General features: G+C 39.9%; 1 protein-coding gene across 10 annotated transcripts in view; it reads right to left on the bottom strand.

The window, feature by feature from the left end:
- Positions 1-21,773, bottom strand: part of CCPG1 (cell cycle progression 1) — a 56,734-nt gene that overhangs the window by 10,301 nt on the left and 24,660 nt on the right. For 6 of the 10 annotated variants that reach the window (XM_050968660.1, XM_050968661.1, XM_050968662.1 and 3 more), the window contains 5 exons: positions 12,432-12,549; positions 8,412-8,491; positions 8,006-8,213; positions 5,875-5,970; positions 384-638 (listed from right to left, as the gene is read on the bottom strand). In XM_050968660.1, coding sequence (XP_050824617.1) covers positions 384-638; positions 5,875-5,970; positions 8,006-8,213; positions 8,412-8,491; positions 12,432-12,549 — 757 coding nt within the window. Of the gene's footprint in view, positions 1-383; positions 639-5,874; positions 5,971-8,005; positions 8,214-8,411; positions 8,492-12,431; positions 12,550-15,022; positions 15,192-21,773 lie in introns of those variants that run through there. The other 4 variants (XM_050968664.1, XM_050968666.1, XM_050968663.1 and 1 more) reach the window with 2 other exon arrangements.

Below are 21,773 nucleotides of genomic sequence, written 5' to 3'. Positions count from 1 at the left end.
TAAATGTACACGGTGCTTTATGAACAGAGCAAGACATTTCCTTTCTGCAAGATCTAACAAGATAAAAGATAAAAGAAGAACAGCTACTGTAAGGATAAGGTAGAGACCTTCAAAGTTATATTAATATGATTTATATTTAACAGTGTCATAAGCTTGTATCATATGAGTTAAGAAAGTATTGGACAAAACATTTAGGAATCAAAGTTACTTGTTAGTAAAATCTGCACTTCTGAAGGAATAATGGAAAAAAAACACTGAGGAGCCTATGACATGAATAAATATGTTGAATGAAAAATCTGAATCACAATATACTGGTAAGTCAAATTTACATTTTGTACACCAGCTGTCTATTATGTTATTCAACTCAAATTTCACGTACTTACCATAGAAGTGTCCAAATCCCATGCTGATTGCTATCACCAAAGCTAGTATAATGCATCTGTTCAGGCCGCTACTGAACTGGCGTTTCTGTTGCTGTTCTTTGGGAGGTTCAGTTTCCTGTTCATTAGGTGCCCCGCCCTCAGATTCAGAGTTCGAGACAAGCCTCTTCTTTGCACGCCGTCTTCTCAGTGTGGGACTGGATCGATTGCTTGTTTCGTCACTACTTGATTCATCATCACTGGGCTGAGGTGGAAAAACTGAAAAGTGAACACAACTCTATAACAAAAGAATTATGAAACATCTGCAATTTTCTGGACTATATTGGAGCTAATTAAAAATTTATCTGCCATACCTACTAAAAGTATATTTTGGCACTTAGAGTAGGAAAACACAGTACATCATTTACTGCATAAACTGTCATATAGAAAAAGCTCCTTTTTTATTTAGAATGCCATCTTTGATTAAAATCTCCATTTTAGGGAAACAAGTAAAGAATCAAGACACCACAGTGGTAAAAACAAGCTCTGTTTCATCTTACAGCCTGACAGTTCCCAAGCCTGACAATTCCATTTATTAGAAAGTTTTACATTCCTAGGCCAATTGTACCTTTTAAAACAAAACAATGGAATATGATTATAAAAGTTAGAAAGTGAGAAATTTCATTTCCATTCCCATTGCACATTCTTGTGAAACGTGAAAAAACCTGAACTGTTGAATATATAAAACTCTCTCATATATAAAAACTGCTTACTGCAAAAGAACAGAAGCTGCTAGCACAGAGGTCTACCAAAAAATAACACATGCTAGTTGATACGGTTCTATTATAGTCTCTAAAGCAATGCACTCAACCCTCTACATCCAAAGACCACTTCATGGAAACACTTGCAGACACAGGAGCTGAATATTTAGTATATAAAAAATATGCAGATTATAAAGTACTTATTAATACAAATAGCTTTCTATTCCAGCAACTTAATTTAATTTTTTTCACTTACTTTTAACAGTTATCATACCTCCCTACCACAATCTTTTCACATTTCCCCAAAAAGCCACTTTTCAACCACTACTGCATAGAAAAGGAAAAGGGTCAACAATTGGGTCTGTGTAACCACAAATCAGAGGTAGCAGGTGAAAGAACCCCATAGTTCTAAGGGCATACAAGGCATGGAGCCCCACAAAGATTGTTTTATCCAGCACCATGGAATCAAAATACTTGCTGCCAATCACACGTTTTGCCACCAAGATTTGAGGAGACAGGATTTGTAGTGAGAGAAATGTTATCAGAGGACAGCAACTGTTTAAGTCTTTGTGCACGATACAGTACTAGATTTTATCATTTGTCTACTACATATGTGTGACGGTACCTCCCATAAGGCTCTATGGAAATATGCTTAGAATGTGTTTTATGCTACTATGCCATGTAACATATCTCCGTAAAGGTTATGATCTACTAAATGTATTAATCCTATTTGCATGCATGTATCATTTTTGTATTTGACGTTATGAATGTTGGCCATGTACTGGCTTGATTTCTAAATAACCTTAGTAGAGCATTTGGTCAGTTCCTGGAGAAAGGAGTGTTGAAATTAAGTACCTAATCAAGAAACACTTAAAGGACAATGGATCTTGGAATTGTCATAAACAGATAGCTAAGGGTTAATGTCTCTTTCACCTGAAGCACCTGACCAGAGGACCAATCAGGAAACCGGATTTTTTCAACTTTGGGTGGAGGGAATTGTGTCTCTGAGTCTTTGTTTTCTGGCTGCCTGCTTTCTCTGAGCTTTGGAGAAGTAGTTTCTATTTTCTAGTCTTCTGTTTCCAAGTGTAAGGACAAAGAGATCAGATAGTAAGTTATATGGTTTCTTTTCTTTGGTATTTGCATGAATATAAGTGCTGGAGTGCTTTGATTTGTATTCTTTTTGAATAAGGCTGTTTATTCAATATTCTTTTAAGCAATTGACCCTGTGTTGTATCATCTAATACAGAGAGAACATTTGTATGTATTTTTCTTTCTTTTTATATAAAGCTTTCTTTTAAGACCTGTTGGAGTTTTTCTTTACTTCAGGGAAATTGAGTCTGTACTCACCAGGGAATTGGTGGGAGGAAGAAGTCAAGGGGAGATCTGTGTGTTGGATTGCTAGCCTGACTTTGCATTCCCTCTGGGGAAATAGGAAAGTACTTTTGTTTCCAGGATTGGGAACGGAGAGGGGGAGTCCCTCTGTGTAGTTTCACAGAGCTTGTGTCTGTGTATCTCTCCAGGAGCACCTGGAGGGGGGAAGGGAAAAAGGATTATTTCCCTTGGTTGTGAGACTCAAGGGATTTGGGTCTTGGGGTCCTCAGGGAAGGTTTTTCAGAGGGACCAGAGTGCCCCAAAACACTCTAATTTTTTGGGTGGTGGCAGCAGGTACCAGGTCCAAGCTGGTAACTAAGCTTGGAGGTTTTCATGCTAACCCCCATATTTTGGACGCTAAGGTCCAAATCTGGGACTAAGGTTATTACAGGAATGCTCCAATTCACATAAGAAGTCTAGTTGAGGACATTCAAGGTAGCATGTAAACAATGGATGCTAGCTGTAAAAACTGTGAGTCACGCATGGACATGTGACTTGCCCAGGTGACTCCTAAACTCCATCTTGGAGCTGGACTTTGCAGAGAAGTGAGGAGGGAGTCTCCACCCACAAGAGAAAGTCTATTTAAACCCCTGGGAGACCACTCCATTTTGTCTTCAGAAGGCTAAAAAGAGAGTCTCTCCACTCCCCAGGATACTTGGAAGAAACCGGAACAAAGGGCAGTGACTGTAAGGGGTGTGCGTGATTTCTGGACCCAGGCTAAAAGGAGATTAGTCTGTAAAAGGGAGCATTCCGGAACTGGTGAGGATCTTATCTGTATTCAGTTTGATTAGACATAGATTTGCGCATTTTATTTTATTTTGCTCGGTGACTTACTTTGTTCTGTCTGTTACTACTTGGAACCACTTAAATCCTACTTTCTGTATTAATTAATAACTAAAAAGTGATTTTATTAAACTCAGAGTATGTATTAATACCTGGGGGTATTAATTAATACCTGTGCATATCTCTCTATCAGTGTTATAAAGGGCGAACAATTTATGAGTTTACCCTGCATAAGCTTTATACAGGATAAAACGGATTTATTTGGGTTTAGACCCCCATTAGCAGTTGGACATCTGCGTGTTAAAGACAGGAACACTTCTGTGAGCTGTTTTCAGGTAAACCTGCAGCTTTGGGGCAAGTAATTCAGTCTCTGGGTCTGCACTGGAACAGACGGGCGTGTCTGGCTCAGCAAGACAAGGTGCTGGGGTCCTGAGCTGGCAGGGAAAGCAGGAGTAGAAGTAGTCTTAGCACATCAGGTGGCAGCTCCCAAGGGGGTCCTGTGATCTAACTCGTCACAGTGTGCATAAGCATAAACATTTACTGCCTCTTGTCAGAATACCACTGACAATAAGATGCAAGTATCTCTGTAGCTCTTCTCCTAGTTAAACAAACAGGTGTTGGCATTAAGGCCAAAAATATAAAAGTCTAATTAAAATATCTTTGTGGGGCTAATATGAGTCAACATATCTAATTTCACAACTGTAACAACCACACAATTAAGCAAAAACATGCAAATCTCACTGAGTAGACAAGAATGCCAAGCAATGACAGCAATAATCAGACCAAGCATTATAATTTAAGTTTCCTAACTGAAAATAAAACCCAAACCCTAATTTTTCAGATTTAAAGAGCAGGGCCAATCAGGCCTACCCTGAGGCAGATTACAAAATACTAATATCTGGAATACTAAGATATACTATTTTGGACTTCCATGGAAAAGTAGCATGTTAGATTGTGAAAGAGAATTTTCCCCTCATTAGATAATGTTTTCACCCCTCTTTAATACATTCTGGTTTATATCCCTGACTGAGCAATTTTTATATGCATGGGTAGGAAAACAGGAATTTAAATTCAGTTCAACCATGTAGGCAGCTTATCCTGAAGTGCAGACACTTTCAAATCAATTTAAATTTAATAAAGAAGGTCTTTTATAGAATGGATCATTTCAGTAGATATGCACTTCAACAACTGAGGACAGGGAAAGCAAGCATTCAGAAATGGCTCAATCAGGTGAGAAAAAGTATTTGAACTAGAATTCAGTGTGGAGCTCAGACACAAATGCACATGTTCTGTATGTACACACTTACAAAAGAAATATTTCACAAGATAATAAATGGCTAGAAAAATAATACTTAGTATTTTCAAGGTTGGTTCAGCTAGCAGAGGAAGCTTACATATGTGGAAAATAAACTGTTCAGAGGAATAATGTAATCTTAGGGTATATCTACACAGCAACTAGACACTCACAGCTGGCCCATGCCAGCCCACTTGGACTGGGATCAGGCTGCAGTGCACACTTCCTACTCCAGCTGGAGCCCAAGCTCCGGAACCCTGTAACACTTGAAGATACTTAAAACACCAACAAAAGCACTTAATGGCAAATTTTCAATAGCACTACCCTCAGATAAGAATGACACCTTCCTACAATAGCTATGAGGATTCAGTATAGTGTCATACTGCAAAATACCCACAGAAAGATAGTGGATAAAGTCTGATCCTTAAAGGAAATCCTAAATATCATTTTCTGGTTATGATCATAATGGCCAGATCTATATTAGAAACTTTTGACAGCACAGTAATGTCAACACTAGGCTGATTTTTTGGTGACATTTCTGTACTGGCTAAAGCCCTAGTGTTTTTTACCAGCATACAAATGCTTTTGTGGCTATGCCTTATTTCACACAGGGAACCAGTATAAGCTATACTGACTAAAGTCCTTTTTTAGCCAGCATAAGCTGTGTCTACATTAGAGGGTTTGCTGATATACCTATACTGGCAAGCATCTTCTAATATATACTTGACCTAAGTCCCTGACTTGGGGAAGCCAGTTGTCCTGACTGCTCACAGCATACAACTCAGCCAGAGTTTAGACAAGCAAATGAAGAGTTCACACTTGGAGGCCATGTATTACCATTAATGTAAAGAAAAAAGGTAGAATTTCTTCCTGCCAACTGCTAAAATTACAAATGGCTTTCCAAACAATGCAAACATGCTCAACACACTTTACTACAGTGCACAATCAATTTAATGCACTGTTTGAAATCATTTAAATTAAACATGGAAGAACGTCTCTCTATGGCTATGGATACATTTGGACTCCAACAGCAGCCATCCAACTAACTGGTTATGCAAATATATTAAAATATTGCTTTTATTGATGCTCATTCCAAATTAAGGTACAGTCTATTTTTTGAAAAGCAAATCAGTCAAATAGAGCCTAAAAGCTTAGCCAAAATCTGTAATAAAGACAGGTTTTGGGCACCTGTTTGGAACATTACCACTATAACAGCAAGTCAGGTAGGCATTAATACTTTAAAAGCACTCCATGCTAGGCACAAGCAGTCAACTTTATACAAGCTGATCAAATGTAGTCACACCACCTTGGAAAGGAAGGCTGCCAGACACATGCTCTTTCAGGTCATCACCCCATCCCCTTACACATTCTGGAATCTTCCTCAGCTTCTCCCACCAACCTTCTTTTGTATATCAAAACAGAAGAAAGATTTTAGAATTTATCCATAAAAGGAAAAATCAAGATAACAGAACATAAAATCAGATAATGTGGAAGATTTAAAAAAGTTGATGACACCTTTATTAATAACAGTCATAAATGGGTCAGATTTTGACACTGGGCTGTTTGTCAATCTTTTGATGCATATGGACATTTATAAGCACAAAGATATGGCATATATGTATCTACTCAGTACACATTCTCTGCTCCCAAGTTAAAGCAGTGATTTTGAAAGTCATTCCTTCTTGTATGTTACTTTCCAAATTACAGCTTAATACTAAGAAGGGGATACAGCTTTGAATACTGTTGCCAGGTGTCTGGTTTTTGACTCGAACACCCAGTCAAAAAGGGACCCTGGTGGCTCCAGTCAGCACTGCTGACCAGACCACTAAAAGTCAGATCGGTGACACAGCGCGGCTAAGGCAGGCTCCCTGCTTGCCCTGGCTCCACGTGGCTCCCAGAAGCAGCCAGCATGTCCGGCTCCTAATAAATAAAAACATAATAATTGGAGATATACCAATCTCCTAGAACTGGAAGGGACCTTGAAAGGTCATCGAGTCCAGCCCCCTGCCTTCAGTAGCAGGACCAATTTTTGCCCCAGATCCCTAAGTGGCCCCCTCAAGGATTGAACTCACAACCGTGGGTTTAGCAGGCCAATGCTCAAACCACTGAGCTATCCCTCCCTTAAAATGAAGCATTATCCAGGGGCTCCACACACTGCCCCCACCTCAAGCGCCGGCTCTGCAACTCCCATTGGCTGGGAACCCACATACCCAGCCAGAGCCTGCACACACACCCCAAACTCCCTACCCTAGCCCTGAGCCCCTTCCTGTACTCTGAACCCCTCAGCCCCAGCCTGATGATCCCTCCTGCACCCTAAGTCCCTGCCCCTGCCTGGTGAAAGTGAATGAGGGTGGGGGAGAGCAAGTGACTGAGGAAGGGGGGATGGAGTGAGCAGCAGCACAGCCTCGGAGAAGGGGTGGGGCAGAGCAAGGGTTTTTCGGTTTTGTGCCATTAGAAAGTTGGCAACCCTAACCTACATCATAGAATATTAGGGTTGGAAGGGACCTCAGGAGGTCATCTAGTCCAACCCCCTGCTCAAAGCAGGGCCAATCCCCAGACAGCTTTTTACTCCCGTTCCCTGAATGGTCCCCTCAAGGATTGAACTCATAACCTTGGGTTTAGCAAACCACTGAGCTATCCCTGCCCCTAACTTGGAAGCAGTATAAATGTGTGTTATGACAGGGAATGAGTAAGAGAAGAGGCAGTAAGAGAATGCAACACAAGTAAGCAGGATAATGGAGCAAGAAGGAAGCACATGAAACTAGAGAAAAAGGTAGTCAGGGAGAAGATAAATGTAAGAAAAACCCCAAACTTCGCTGTAGTTTCATACCCTTCTTCCTACATATCATGCTGTGTGACATTTGTACAAATTAATAAGAGCTTCAGCTCCTCTACAAGATATTATACATAGTGCAGTATAAGGGGCAAAAGAGTCCACTTGTGGCATGACATTGTTATTAGTCTTTTATGCCCCAAACATCAACATATGATACTTAATTGGTTACTGAGATATAATTCCATCTATCTCAGCTCTTTGGCAAATGAACACATTTCCAAAAGGAAATATAAAAGATTTCTAAGTAAGAAATCTGAAGCATGAAAGGTAAAAAAAAAAAAAAATCATATAAATCCTCTAAAACATGTCAGTAATATATTTTGTATTTTAGCCAGCATGTATTTCACATTCCTATTAATGCTTCTAATTTAGCAATACTTTTGAAAAGTACCGTAAAGCTTATGCTAGCGCAAAGTATGAGATCAAGAGTATGAAATCTGCAGACATTTGGGATATGTTTTCATATAGACTGAGAAGTTTCCCCAAGAGAACTATACAAGCAGGAAATAAGGCTCTCATAATTTAATTACTAAAGCAGATCCCAACCCCACCCTTTTTTTGTACCATTTGTACAAGGTTCCTCTGCAGTTAACACTCTTACCAGTTTCTGGTTGACAGAATGTGTACTGGCTGCTGGAGGAAGAACCCATGTTAAAATCATCTGAACCTTGAGCTTGCTCATCAACTATTGCAGTTTCTTCCTGCGTTCCAATTTCTTCTACTTTAGGTGTTTCAAGGGTAACAATGTCAGAATCATCACTAATAGCCCCAATACAGGAACTGTGATCAGGCAATCTTTCTTTCTTTACCTAAAAAAATCAGTAATATAAAAAGAGGTTATTCAAACAGACATACAGAAAGTAGAGCATTTTAAAAACAGAAAGTAGTTAATGCTTTAGGAGCAAAAGAGGAATAACAACATCTTTATTTTTGTGTCTTAAAAATACTGCTTGGCATTGTAAGATGGGGTTCATTTAGGTCTTTGAGCTATACAATATATAATATACCTCTGGAACTGCTTCGGTTTCCTCCAAGGCAGCATGAGAAGTTTCTACCATTGACACCACATCATCTTTGCTGCATTCAGCTGTAGCACAAAGAAATCTTCAATTAATGTGGGATTAAAAACATGGACTCCACTTTTCTTCAGCAATATCAAACAATTTCTAAAGCCAAATCATTCCTGAATAAACATTCTTCAAATGTATTAAACTTCATTGTTTAACATCCCTCTAAGAAACATCAGATGCCAAATACTTTAATCATTAGGATATGACGATGTGAGGATGCTTTTATTCAGACCCTCATTGCATTGATCATACTAGAAGCAACCTACACCCTAAACATACACTTAGATTAGATTCAACAGTATGTCCTCAGTTATCCAGACATCATGATGGAACATAGATAAATCTGGATAATCCAAAGACTTTTCAAGATATTGAGGGACCTGACCCCACTTTGGATAATGGATTCCTAGACATTAAATCAAAATTCTATTATATTTTACCATCTGGGGTTTTGCATTGACTGTGTGAATCATCTCACTGTTAAAACCATTTAATAAAACTTACCAAGAATGGTCTTAGCTTCATAATACAAATTGGAAAAAATATTTATCCTATTCAACCTATTTATAAAAAGATTAAATAGGGTAAATATAGTTTTTTTCCGATTTATATTATGAAGCTAACTTCAAAAAATGTGCAAGCCCAAATTCATGTACCCAATCTAGGTGTGCAAATACATGCATACAAGTTGAGGTTTGCACATGCTTTATATATGTGGAAACCCGAACATACATATGAATTAGGATAGGGTATTTAAAATTGGGCATTCTAAAATGTGCATGCACATTTTGGAAGATGTGCCCCATTACTTTGTAAATAGCTTCCACGGAGAGGCAGAGAGGTCCAGTTGACAAAGCACTGAACTGGGACTCAGCAGGTCTGTGTTCTATTCCCAGTTCTGCCACTGGTCTGCTGCATGACCTTAAGTAAGTCACTTCACCTTTCTGTGCCTCTGTTTCCCTTCCCATCATATGTCTGAAAAGGCATCATCTATTTATATGGTAAGCTTCTTGGGACAGGGACTGTATTCTATCACAATTGGACCCAATCTTGTTTGGGCCATCTAGGCACTACAATAACAACAAAGTGAGGCCACCACCAGTTTGTGAAAAGTATTTAGCAACTTATTAAATATCACTCAAAGAGATTTCTACTGATAGTTTAACTGGTCTTAATTTCTGGATGACAGACCATGTATTGGCTACTAGAGGAAGATCTCATGGTAAAGGCCTCAGAATGCTATGCTTCCTCATTAGCATATATTTGAGCATGCACAAAGTCCAACTTTGCAAATTCTGTGTTTTAAGATTTGGTTGGCACTTCAAACTCCACTCCTTGCCACAGAGACAGAGGATTCCCTAACTGAAGTCCCTGCACAGCCCTACTCCTCCCATACTACTCACATAGTTCCCATAAACCTCATTCAATCCCTATAGCTCCACTCCATGCTTATAGGCCCTCAATGGGTGCACACACCCTATCAGCTCCCTTGCAACAGTGCCATTAGGTGTCTTTGAAGCACTGATGCCTCAGTACGGAAATACTGTGCTTTCTTAGTGCACCAGGTAGCAGAGCCACAGAGGGTGGGAAACAAAATGGGACATGGATAAGCAAAGAGGGAGAGCTCCAATTTGACAAACTCCCTATTGTTTGTCAGAGCACAACTTCTTTCCTGTCCTTTTTGAGATCCTCAGCAGATGAAAATATGGGGGGCTATGCAGAGGGCATATAGGGGAAATGGGGTTGTGTTGGAAAGCTTCGAAGGAGAAGGAGGCCATTATATATCTGAGCTGAACCATCACCTTCAAGGGCCCTCCCATGCTGTTGCTGCCATGGGTAGCATCCCCTCAATACCCCACTCTCTTCTGATGCCCCTCATAGCTCACAGAACCCCGTGCCATATCACTGCTGTCCAGAATAGCTCCTCAAGCTCAGGGCTTGGGGAGGTATACACAAGGGTTGATCTGTGGATTCAGGGAGACAGGCTCAACTGCAGAGAAATAGCATCTAATGGAATTTAACAGCTCCATTCTTTGTCTTTGCAGAGCTCAATTAAGTTATGATAACTATACATTTTAAAGTATGATTTGAAAATTGTCTTATCCCCAAGATGGTAGACTGTGTAGGACAGAGAAATTTGAAGTTTCAAGGGATTGTGGTGGTTTCAGTATAAAACAAAGAGTCACTTCAAAAAAATGTGAGACTCAGGAAAACGTTTCAAAAAGGGCTCATTTCCAACTGTTACCTCTGGCAAACTTAATAAATCTTCGATAAAAAATATTATGGAAAACTCAGTTGCTCTAGGAAGAGAGAAAGTGTTAAATGTTGATACAAAATTCAATAATTAAAGTATAAAATGGAAGAATTTTCATTCTGCTTTAAACACAAATCTCAATGCAATTTTAACACAGAGCCACTGAGGCACCTCCATACTACCAATTAGTTGAAGTTATTTAACAACTAGTGATGACACACAGTGACTGCTCAGATTTATAATAAGTACGATAAGGGTGGGCAACTGTGTGTCTTGTGCTGGCAGATTCTGTTTTGATTTGTGTTGACTTTGAGTGGCTAATGAAGGTGTTTACTGCATTGAGGGACTAAAAGTGTTTGGGATTATTGTGTGTGCTGGTTGTGTTTTACTGGAATATTTGTGTATACCGATTGTATTACTGTGCAGGTGATTGTGCTGCATCTGGGGGTTTTGTAGGAGTTACTGTGTGTGAAAACTGTGTTGTAGTGTGCGTGGTTGTATTGAGTTGCATCGGGGGATGCTGGGAGATCTGTGTTGAACTGTGTGGGTGGCAAATAAGGGACGTATGCTACAGTGAGGGGTAGTTTGTGTTTCGTATTATTGTGTGTGCTGACCGTGTGGTTGTGTTGATTTGTGTCTGGAGGGTTGTACTGGGGTTGTGTTGTTTTGTGCAAATGAAGAATAAGCGGTGGTTATATGGATTTGTGCATGTAGGGGGCTGCGCGTGGAGATCTGTGCTGACTTGTGTAGGTGGTCAATGAGGGGTATGCGCTGCAGTTAGGGTCTCTGTGCATTTGCGATTATTGTGTGTGACGGTTGTGTTATTGTGTGGGTGGTTATGCTGATTTTTGTTTCAGAGTGTACAGCTACAGAAGACACTGAACAGATGTAATTTATAAAGTCAAATTGGCTCAGAATTTAAAAATTGGATGGTACTAGTCCACAAAACCCAGTGATGATTCAGCCTGGGAATATTCTGAACAAAAAAGAAACACATGGAGTCCCTGTGGCATCTTAGAAACTAACACATTTATTTGGGCATAAGCTTTCATGGAATATAACCCACTTCATCAGATGCATGGAGTGGAAAATACAGTAGGCAGGTATACATACAGAGTACATGAAAAGATGGGAGTTGCTTTACCAAGCGGGGGGGTCAGTGCTAACAAGGCCAATTCAATTAGGGTGGATGTGGGCCATTCCCAACAGCTGACAACAAGGGGTAGCTCTCAACTACCCCTGCAGCTGCTCCCAACACTTCACACTGACTCCACAGATAGTTTAGGCTTCAAAGTGACATTACTGGATTCTTATTATAGATATAATTCACATTTGCTTCTAAATTATCCTGATTTTGAATATGACATAATTAAGGAATTTTAATTAAATCATGATTTCTGTATCAGTAATTATATAGCTATCTTTCAACTATACAAATAGGTACTCTTCGTTAACATGCCTGAAGTAATGCTTCAGAAATATGCGCCATACTAATTATTTCATTCCCATATGCACTTTAAGAAGGAATATATTTGTAATTCTAATTACTGAAAGTTGTCCACAACACTGATAAAGAAGTAATGTGACACAGGCCTATACACTGTCTTTATTAAGGTGTACATATAGAATATCTTAGACAAAACTAATCACTACAACAGAAGTCTTGCATATTTTGTAGAATAGCTCTGCTTTTAATATCTTACCTCTCAAATCAAATGGTTGCTCTTCTTCCTCCACCAAAGTAGCATATTCTTCTGACACAGATTCAAGATTACTATTTGTTCCTCCATTTTCAGAGGTCACAGTCTCTATATCAGACCCCTGAGGAATAGAAAGCTTTACATTATATTTACTGAAATAACAGCCTTTTTATTCCAAAGTACTTGAAAAGGGTTACAGAGAAAAATAACATAAACAACAATAATGAACAGAAATAATAGACCAAATTGAAAACTGGTAATCTCTAAAACTAAACAAAGTAGGGCAGTCAAGCGATTACAAAAATTACTCAAGATTAATTGCAATTAATCGCACTGCTAAACAATAATAGAATACCATTTATTTAAATATTTTTGGGTGTTCTCTACATTTTCAAATATATTGATTTCAATTACAACACAGAATACGAAGTGTACAGTGCTCACTTTATATTTATTTTTGATTACAAGTATTTGCACTGTATTTTTCAATTCACCTAATACAAGTACTGTAATGCAATCTCTTTATCATGAAAGTTGAACTTACAAATGTAGAATTATGTACAGAAAAACTGCATTCAAAAATAAAACAATGTAAAACTTTAGAGTCTACAAGTGCATTCAATCCTATTTCTTGTTCAGCCAATCGCTCAGACAAACAAGTTTGTTTACATTTGCAGGAGATAATGCTGCCCGCTTCTTGTTTACAATGTCACCTGAAAGTGAGAACAGGCACTGTTATAGCCAGCGTCGCAAGATATTTATGTGGCAGATATACTAAAGACTCATATGTCCCTTCATGCTTCAATCACCATTCCAAGGGACATGTGTCCATGCTGATGACAGGTTCTGCTCGATAACAAACCAAAGCAGTGCAGACCAACACATATTCATTTTCATTATCTGAGATGCCACCAGAAGAAGACTGATTTTCTTTTTTGATGGTTAAGTTCTGTAGTTTCCGCATCGGAGCGTTACCCTTTTAAGACTTCTGAAAGCATGTTCCACACCTCGTCCCTCTCAGATTTTGGAAGGCACTTCAGATTATTAAACGCTGGGTCAAGTGCTGTAGCTATCTTTAGAAATCTCACATTGGTACCTTCTTTGCATTTTGTCAAATCTGCAGTGAAAGTGTTCTTAAAATGAACAACATGTGCGGGGTCATCATCCGAGACTGCTATAACATGAAATATATGGCAGAATGCAGGTAAAATAGAGCAAGGGACATACAATTCTCCCCCAAGGAGTTCAGTCACAAATTTAATTAACACATTATTTTTTAATGGGTATTATCAGCATGAATGCATGTCCTCTGGAATGGTGGTCAAAGCATGAAGCGGCATACAAATCTGGCACATAAATACCATGCTATGCTGGCTACAAAAGTTCCATGCAAATGCCTGCTCTCACTTTCTGGTGACATTGTAAATAAGAAGAGGGCAGCATTATCTCCTGCAAATGTAAACAAACTTGTTTGTCTTAGAGATTGGCTGAACAAGAAGTAGGACTGAGTGGACTTGCAGGCTCTGAAGTTTTACCTTGGTTTGTTTTTGACTGCAGTTATGTAACAACAACAAAATCTACATTTGTAAATTGCACTTTCACGACAAAGATTACACTACAGTACTCATATGAGGTGAATTGAAAAATATTATTTTTTGTTGATCATTTTTACAGTGCAAATATCTAATCAAAAATAATATACACTTTGATTTCAATTACAACACAGATTACAATATATATGAAAAGACAGAAAACATCAAAAATATTTAATAAATTTCAATTGGTATTCTATTGTTAAATAGTGCAATTAAAACTGTGATTAACATGATTCAATTTTTTAATCGTGATTCATTTTTTTGTAGTTAATCATGTGAGTTAACTGTGATTAATCGACAGCCCTAAAACAAAGTGTTACAGTACAGAAGGTGGAAGAAAAAGAAATGTAAAAACATTAGATAAGGTACTAATTACAGAAAGGAAAAGATGATAAAGGATGAGATTTAAAATGATTATGAATGAGAAAAGCAAAGGAAAAGAAATGTAGAAAGTGAAACCATGATACTTATAAAAGCAGCAAAGAGTCCTGTGGCACCTTATAGACTAACAGACATATTGGAGCATGAGCTTTCGTGGGTGAATACCCACTTCATCGGATGATACTTATAAACATCAATAAATTGACAATTGTCACCTAGCTGTTCAAACTCGGTAGCTGTACTCTTTAGTTGTTTGCAGTCAGTCAAAGTATCCAAATGTTTTATTTTGCTAAAAAAGGTAGAATTTAGAAAGATTAAATCCATGGTCTTTATTAATGTAGTTATCTTATTCTGGATCCCTTTTTCTCCCAAAAAAACGAGGCTGAGGGGTGGGGTATGCTTAAACTTCAAAAGCCTGACATTAAGTCAAGCTAAACATAGTAACATACAGACAAACGAATATAATGAAAGCAACTTAATTTTCAAAAACCAGAAGACACTAATAATTCACCAGGGTTTCAAAAGTATAACTTATTAGTACTGTATCATACAAGCTCTGATATGTTTCATAGTGAACATTTCCGGGTGTACATCAAATGTTTAAAATAATATTTTTACTCTAAAAGAATGATCAGTTTCTTATCTGGAAATATTCCCTGTGAGATTCATCAAAGCAAACTAACGGGTATCTTGATGCCACCCCTGTCAATCAGACACTGCCAATCAGGTTGAAAATTGTCTCTTGCACCCACATACTTTTATTCTTCTCCAGCAGAGAACATACCTACTTGTAAAAGGAAAATAGAGAAATACGGAAAGCAGCATCCAAGCAATGGGTATGCATAACCCAAGATAAACAGAAGGTGACCAAATTCTTTCATGTGGATGGATGGATGGATGGACAGTTATTACTGCCACCTATAGTTAAATATGTCCCACATTCCCATTATAAGACCCTATTTTACAGCTGTTTATAGAAACCACTGACAAATTTTAACCATTTGGGCTTTTTCTCCACGTTGAGCATCTGCCTCAGGATGTGTTTTGTTTTTTTTCCTTTTTTCGGGGAAGAGGCTTTATCCCTCCACGCGCACGCGCACACATACCTTTTTTTTTTTTAATTTCAGTAAAAATGGTTTGGCCATTCCTAAGAACAAATTTAAACTATTTTCTCTCACATTCAAAAATTCTTGCAGCTGTTTCACTGAGAAGCTCTTGCATCTCCATGCTTTGGAGCAGGGATTTGAAGTTTGGCAGGGAGTCACTGTGGTGTAGGGAGGTATCTTTTGCCGTTTCTGTGAAAATCCACCATAATTTGCCAAATTATAAGCCTCTAAAAATTCACAGATTGCACATGCTCAGTAGAGACTTATTAGTTTGGCAGCTAAGTTATCCCAAGAAGATTCTGTTTCCAATGGGCATGCTCCAACCCTGGCTGCAGGAGGGGAGCACAACTTTTCCTGCAATTGCTCCCCACTGCTACAAAATCGGGCCCCGCGCCTAAGAGGGCCCTGTGCCCTAAAGAAGAGCGCCTAACTTAGGCACCTTTTTAATTTTTACTCACCTGGCGGTACTCCGGGTCTTTGGCGGCATTTCCTTCACTAGTTCCAGTGTCGCCGAAGACTCGGAGTGAGTGAAGGATTCGCCACCGAAGTGCTGCCAAAGAATCGGAGCACTGCTGGGTGAGTCATCCCTGCCAGGGCCCCATCAAAACTATTCGAATCGGGCCTCGCACTTGCTAAATCCAGCCCTGGCCTACAGAGCCAGTTACAGGAGGAAAATGGGGAGGTTCTCTCTCCTGCGCTCTCAGTGCTCCAGCTGTTCATGCCCAGACAGCAAGCAAGAAGATACTGGTGCACCTGAATACAGAAATATGGGGCGGGAGGAGAAACGTGTCTTGAGTCCTGTGGAAAAAAATATTATATGAATATGTACTTAAAGACTGCATCATAATCTACATGCACATGGGGCTAAATTAAGAATGTACAGGCAACCATAAAACTAGCATGTCCTAAATTTTGAGTGCATCACTTGCAACTTTAACACTGTTTTAACATAGTTTTCTTTTTAATTTAATTTCCTATGTTTTTTAAAACACAAATTGAAAAAAAGTCCATCATCTGGAACCATACTGACCTCTATATGGTCCACCAGCAGGATTGAGATCTTTAAATTCACAGCATAGCCTTCTATCACTTGAATTAACAGAACAACAGGTAGCAATAGAAGGCTGCAGACTATGTGGACTTGCCACTAGAGGAGGATGGAGATACTCTGCCATTGTGTTTCCTTTGCTGTCAGCAAATAGCTATGAATGTTGAGACTCAGGACCTGGGTTAGATTCCAGGTTCTTTAGAGGAGTGTTTTCCAGTGTGTTACAGACCTTTTTGCCCCATCCTATCCCCATCCTCTCATTCCTTCCCTGTCCCCCTTTCTGCCCCTATCCCCAGCTCCTCCTCCTCCTTCCCTCTGTTTCCTATCCATCCTGTAGCCTCTGCCCATCCATAACTCCTGCCTTACGACACACACACACAGCTCCTTCCCCTTTGCCCTATCATTGTTACTACCACCATCTTCTGCTCCCACTGCTCTTGCCTTGTCTCCTTACATCTAATCCTTTTCTTCCATCCCCCTTTTATATTCAAATCAGGCTGCTTCTTCCTTGTCTTCCATGCTGCCTGAGCCCCACCAGAAGTAACACTGAAAGCACAGGAGAGAGAGTTCCTGCTCTCTGTTTCAGTGTCTGGAACCCCTGGCAGCTCGGAGGAGAAAGGGAAAATCCAGCCCAAACCAAGGAATGGCCCAAACACAATCCAACTGGTATGTAGGAGCTATAAGGGGATGAAGCATTCTTGATGCTCATTGAAATCTTCAGAGAATTTAGCGGCCAGCTTCTAACAAGTCTCTACTGTACTTGTGCAAACTGATTTTTTTCCTTAGCAAATCTGAGTGACTTTCCACACAGATACCAAGGTCAGGGCCGGATTAAATCTCCTGGCCCAGGGCTATTAGATTTTATGGGGCCCCTGAATACAAGTCGTCTTCTTAATTTAAAACAAAATGATCACAATTATGGCATCGAAGCTATTAATGCTATACTAAACTTGCCTTTTAATTAACATAAAGCCATTCTGTGGTTATATTTCAGTTTTAAAACATGTAAAATATAGTTCAGTTAATTCAAAATAGCCTACTTATTACCTTGGAACAGCTGTGATATTAATTTCTTTGTGGGAGGGAGTTTGGGTGCAGGAGGGGGATCCAGGCTGGGGCAGAGTGTTGGGGTGCAGGAGGAGGAGAGGGATGCAGGCTCGGGGAGGAAATTTGGCTGCAGTAGGGGATTCTGACCTGGGGTAGGGAGTTGGGGTGCAGGAAGGGGTGCGAGGTGCAGGCTCAGGCTGAGAGGTCGGGAGGTGCTGTGCCACCACACTTTTAGAGGCCAGGAGATCGCAATCAACTGGCAGAGGCTCCAGGATTGTCCAGCCAATTGTGATCAACAGGTTGGTGACCACTGAATTGTATATCATTATGGATTTATTTTTGCAGGGCCCCCCTTAGCCCAAGGCCCTGGGCTGCATTCACTAAAGCCCCTGCGTTAATCCGTCCCTGACCAATGTGACGTAACATGTGTAATACACAAGAGGTCAACAATACTGGACTGCAGAATAGCTTTTAAAACCTGTCTAAATTGGATTTCTCTCTTTAATCCAGGAAAACACAGATGCTTTGGCTGCAAGTATCTGACTACTTTACAGCTAAATTGAGACTGAAGATGTAAAAAGCCAGGCAACTGCCTGGGATAGAACTCTCAATATGGTTGGCAGTCTTGCTTGATTAATCAAACTGTCTGGATAGTGAATCTTCATAACGTAACATTCCTCAAAAAACAAACAAACAAAAAATACTCAGGAAATTCATGTAAGATTGTTAGAAAAATAGAGCCTAAGTGAAAATGCTAACTCATCCTGGATCAAGACCAACTCCCATTTTGTAAACAGAGAGTTGGCTATTTTTGCAGCAACAGGTGTGAGTTTATAGCAACAGTAATACTTCAAGATCATTCCCCCTCTACTCCCTCCTCCAGGAGTTAAGCAAACAGGTTTGTTTTTGTTTTTAAAGAGTGCTTATGTTAATCACGAGCTTTAAGAACATTAGAGATCTCAAAAAACAATCACATTAAATACTTTTTGAATAAAGAATAAATCTGTACAATCCTGTAATAAGGTTATTACCAATTTTGAAACCTTTTTAAAACTAAGTTACCTGTTTTTGTAGTTTAGCAACTGTTTTGTGGAGTTTTTTTCTGTTGACTAAAAAAAATAAATCACTAATTTTAATGTCAAAGGTTTCACAGAAATATGCCACTCAGAATAATTTATTAAAACCTGAATGAACATTTAGGAAAAAAAATATAACAGACCTGTAAGTAGTCCTGTGACTTAAGTGAACAGATAATATAAAGAGATGAGCCAACACTAAGCATCTTCTGATACAGTAGGTAGTCCTCTTGGTAGGAATCAACTCCTATGTTCTCTGGATTTGGTCTGGTGACAGGCCTGCTAATTCTGAGTATGGGATCCCCAGTCACATAGACATGTCTCTTCCTGGTACTGGTATGAATCTGTCTTATGTGCTTTCTTGCAGTCCCCTCTACATTAGCCTTATATCTTCCTTAGGCTCTTGTCCCTGGCTAACTCTACATCTCTTCCTCTCTTCTGCAGGGACTAGCTTCCCTTCTTTTTTTCCTGATGACCTCATCATCTTCCACCTGTTTCTCCTCCTCATTCCCCAGTGTAGCAAACCTGTTATCCAACTTATTTCACCACCACTAGCTGGTGTCTTCCTCTGCTTTGTCCTCATAGTGGCAGTCTTCCATGGATCTCCCTGTTCTTCCAGCTGATCACTCTCCAAGTTCTTTTAGTTGGCAGATGCCTGCAAATCTTGAGCTAGCTGTGCTATCTCCTTTCTCCTCTCCTGCATTATATCTTCAAATCCCCATATGAATTCCATCATTGTCTCCAGTTGCATATCTAATCCTTGGATCTTCTCTGCCATGAGCTCTACTAAGTAACATTTCAACATAAGTAGCTTCCATCAGATGCTCTGTCAACAATGAAGTATATCCCACAGCTTCTGCATCCAACCATGTTCTTTGTCTCTTCTCCTCCTCAGGTCACTTCTAGTGCTGCCACAGTAGCCACTGTTGTCTTCACTTCCTAGATCCTATTCCTAGAAAAAAAGAAAGGGAAGGGAGGAAATCCTCCCCCCAAACTCCCACAGAAACTCTACTGTTAGCCACTTATCAACTGACAATTAAGTGTCATTCTCTGGCTTGATCTCCTACTGAGCCTATAAAACTGGTTTGACTAGCAGCAAACAAGACCTTCCAAGCACAGAAGAACAAAACCCTATGGCAGGATTTAAAGTGACACTCTAAAGAGAGGCAGTTGTTTTTCAGAGAACAGACAGACATATAGGATCCTGCTGAGGGTTTCTGAAGAAGTTAGGACTGCCTAGGTTACCATCGGGGGATGGTAAGTCTTTTACTTAAAGACATGCATGTAACTGTTTGTTGTTTTAAAATCCTTTTTCTCTAAAATAACAGGTTACTGAAGCCCAGATCCTGGTCAAAAAATGGGAGAACTGTAAAATTCCATCCCAAGATAGATAAAGGCCTGACACCTGAGGGGGTGCACTCAGAAAGACCAGAAAGGGGACAGAAGTGCAGCTAGCCCTGTAACAGAGCCCAACAGACTAATCTGCTCTATATTGACAAGTCTGAGCCTCTTTCCAAGTATCTGCCCAACCATACATCTGCACATATCAGCTGGGTGGCATGTCCACTTCCTCAGATCAAAGTTACTCCATTAGTCTCCATGTCCCTCTTACCTCTCTCTGACCCATATTCCATGATGATTTCCTTATGAACTAATCAGATTATTTCTGTATACAGCACTTTAAATATTATCTCTATTGACTCTGAGAAGGTGTACCAGGACTTGAGCAGCTATGCTTCCCTTGCTGAAATACTGGGACAGTTAGCTCCAATGTATGACCTCCTCTACACACAGTTACACAGGGAGTTTTCTCAATGACCACAGTCACTGTGCCTACAATCTGTCTCTGAATCCCACATCCATGCATGCCGTGCAGGAGGGCACCATATAGATTCCATTACAGGGCATTACTTTGCCTATCCCCTTATGAATGGGCATAGGACTCAGGAAATCTACAATCCCACCCTAATCTGGCAGCCTGGCTGCTGACAGCACAGAGAACCTGCATTACAGGCTGCTGCTAGCTCCTGGTAAATCCAGGGGAAAAAGAAAAACCATCCAACCCCTGATCTCTGTGTGCTCCACAAGCTCCACAGCTTTGGTCCATCCCCAAGTCCCCTGGGAAGGAACCTACTGACCAATCCACAGTAAGCGATTTCAGCCACTGGAAAAAGTCCCTACCTCTCCCCCACACAGTTGGGAATGGGAAGGGAAGAGCTCCATCATGTTACCAACCACCATACTCTGCTAGGACTCACCCCCAGCCAAGGAGGTATCTTCACCAGGGGAAACACCTGCACTTGCTGCCATCCTACTTTGCTTCTGCCTGGGGCAAGAATGATTCATGTCACCTTTGCACAAAAGCTCTGAAAGCTCTGTTTCCTGCTGTGAGGGGCTTAGGCTCATGCTGCATCCTTCTGTTCAAACAGATATAGAGCCCCTTCTCTATCTAAATATTCTTTAACCTGTTCTTTCTCTATTTTGGCTTGCATTCCTTCCCAGTTGTTCATATTTCTTGTGTTCAGTATCTGGTCACCACAAACCACCTTAGTGAAGACTGAAGCAAAATAGGCACTGAACACCTCAGCTTTCTTGATGCCAACAGTTCTTAGCTCTCCTTCCCCACAAGTAGAGGAGCTACACTTTCCTTCGTCTTTCTCTTGCTACTAATGTATTTAAAGAACCTCCCTCTTATTGCCTTTTATGTCCCTTGCTAGGCATAACTCATTTTGGACCTTGGCGTTTCTGATTTTGTTCCACATGCTCGTACTATTCTTTTGTACTCTTCGTTAGCAATCTGTCCACATTTCCACTTTTTGTAAGATTCCTTTTTGATTTTCAGGTCATCAAAAGAGCTCCTGATGGAGACATATTTACATCTTACTATTCTTTCTACAGTTTGCAGTTAATATTTAACTTTAATATTGTCTCCTTGAAAAACTGCCAGCACTCCTTTTTCCCTTAAATTTTCTTCCTATGGAACCTTTGTTAAAAGTCTGCTTTTCTGAAGTCCGTTGTCCTCATTCTGCTGCTCTCATTCCCTCCTTACCTTGGAATCATTAAATCTATCATATTTCATGATCATTTTCACC

This window comes from Gopherus flavomarginatus, chromosome 9 (assembly GCF_025201925.1).
Source record: "Gopherus flavomarginatus isolate rGopFla2 chromosome 9, rGopFla2.mat.asm, whole genome shotgun sequence".
NCBI lineage: Eukaryota > Metazoa > Chordata > Testudines > Testudinidae > Gopherus > Gopherus flavomarginatus.
This window is presented reverse-complemented; position numbering and strand designations above follow the sequence as displayed.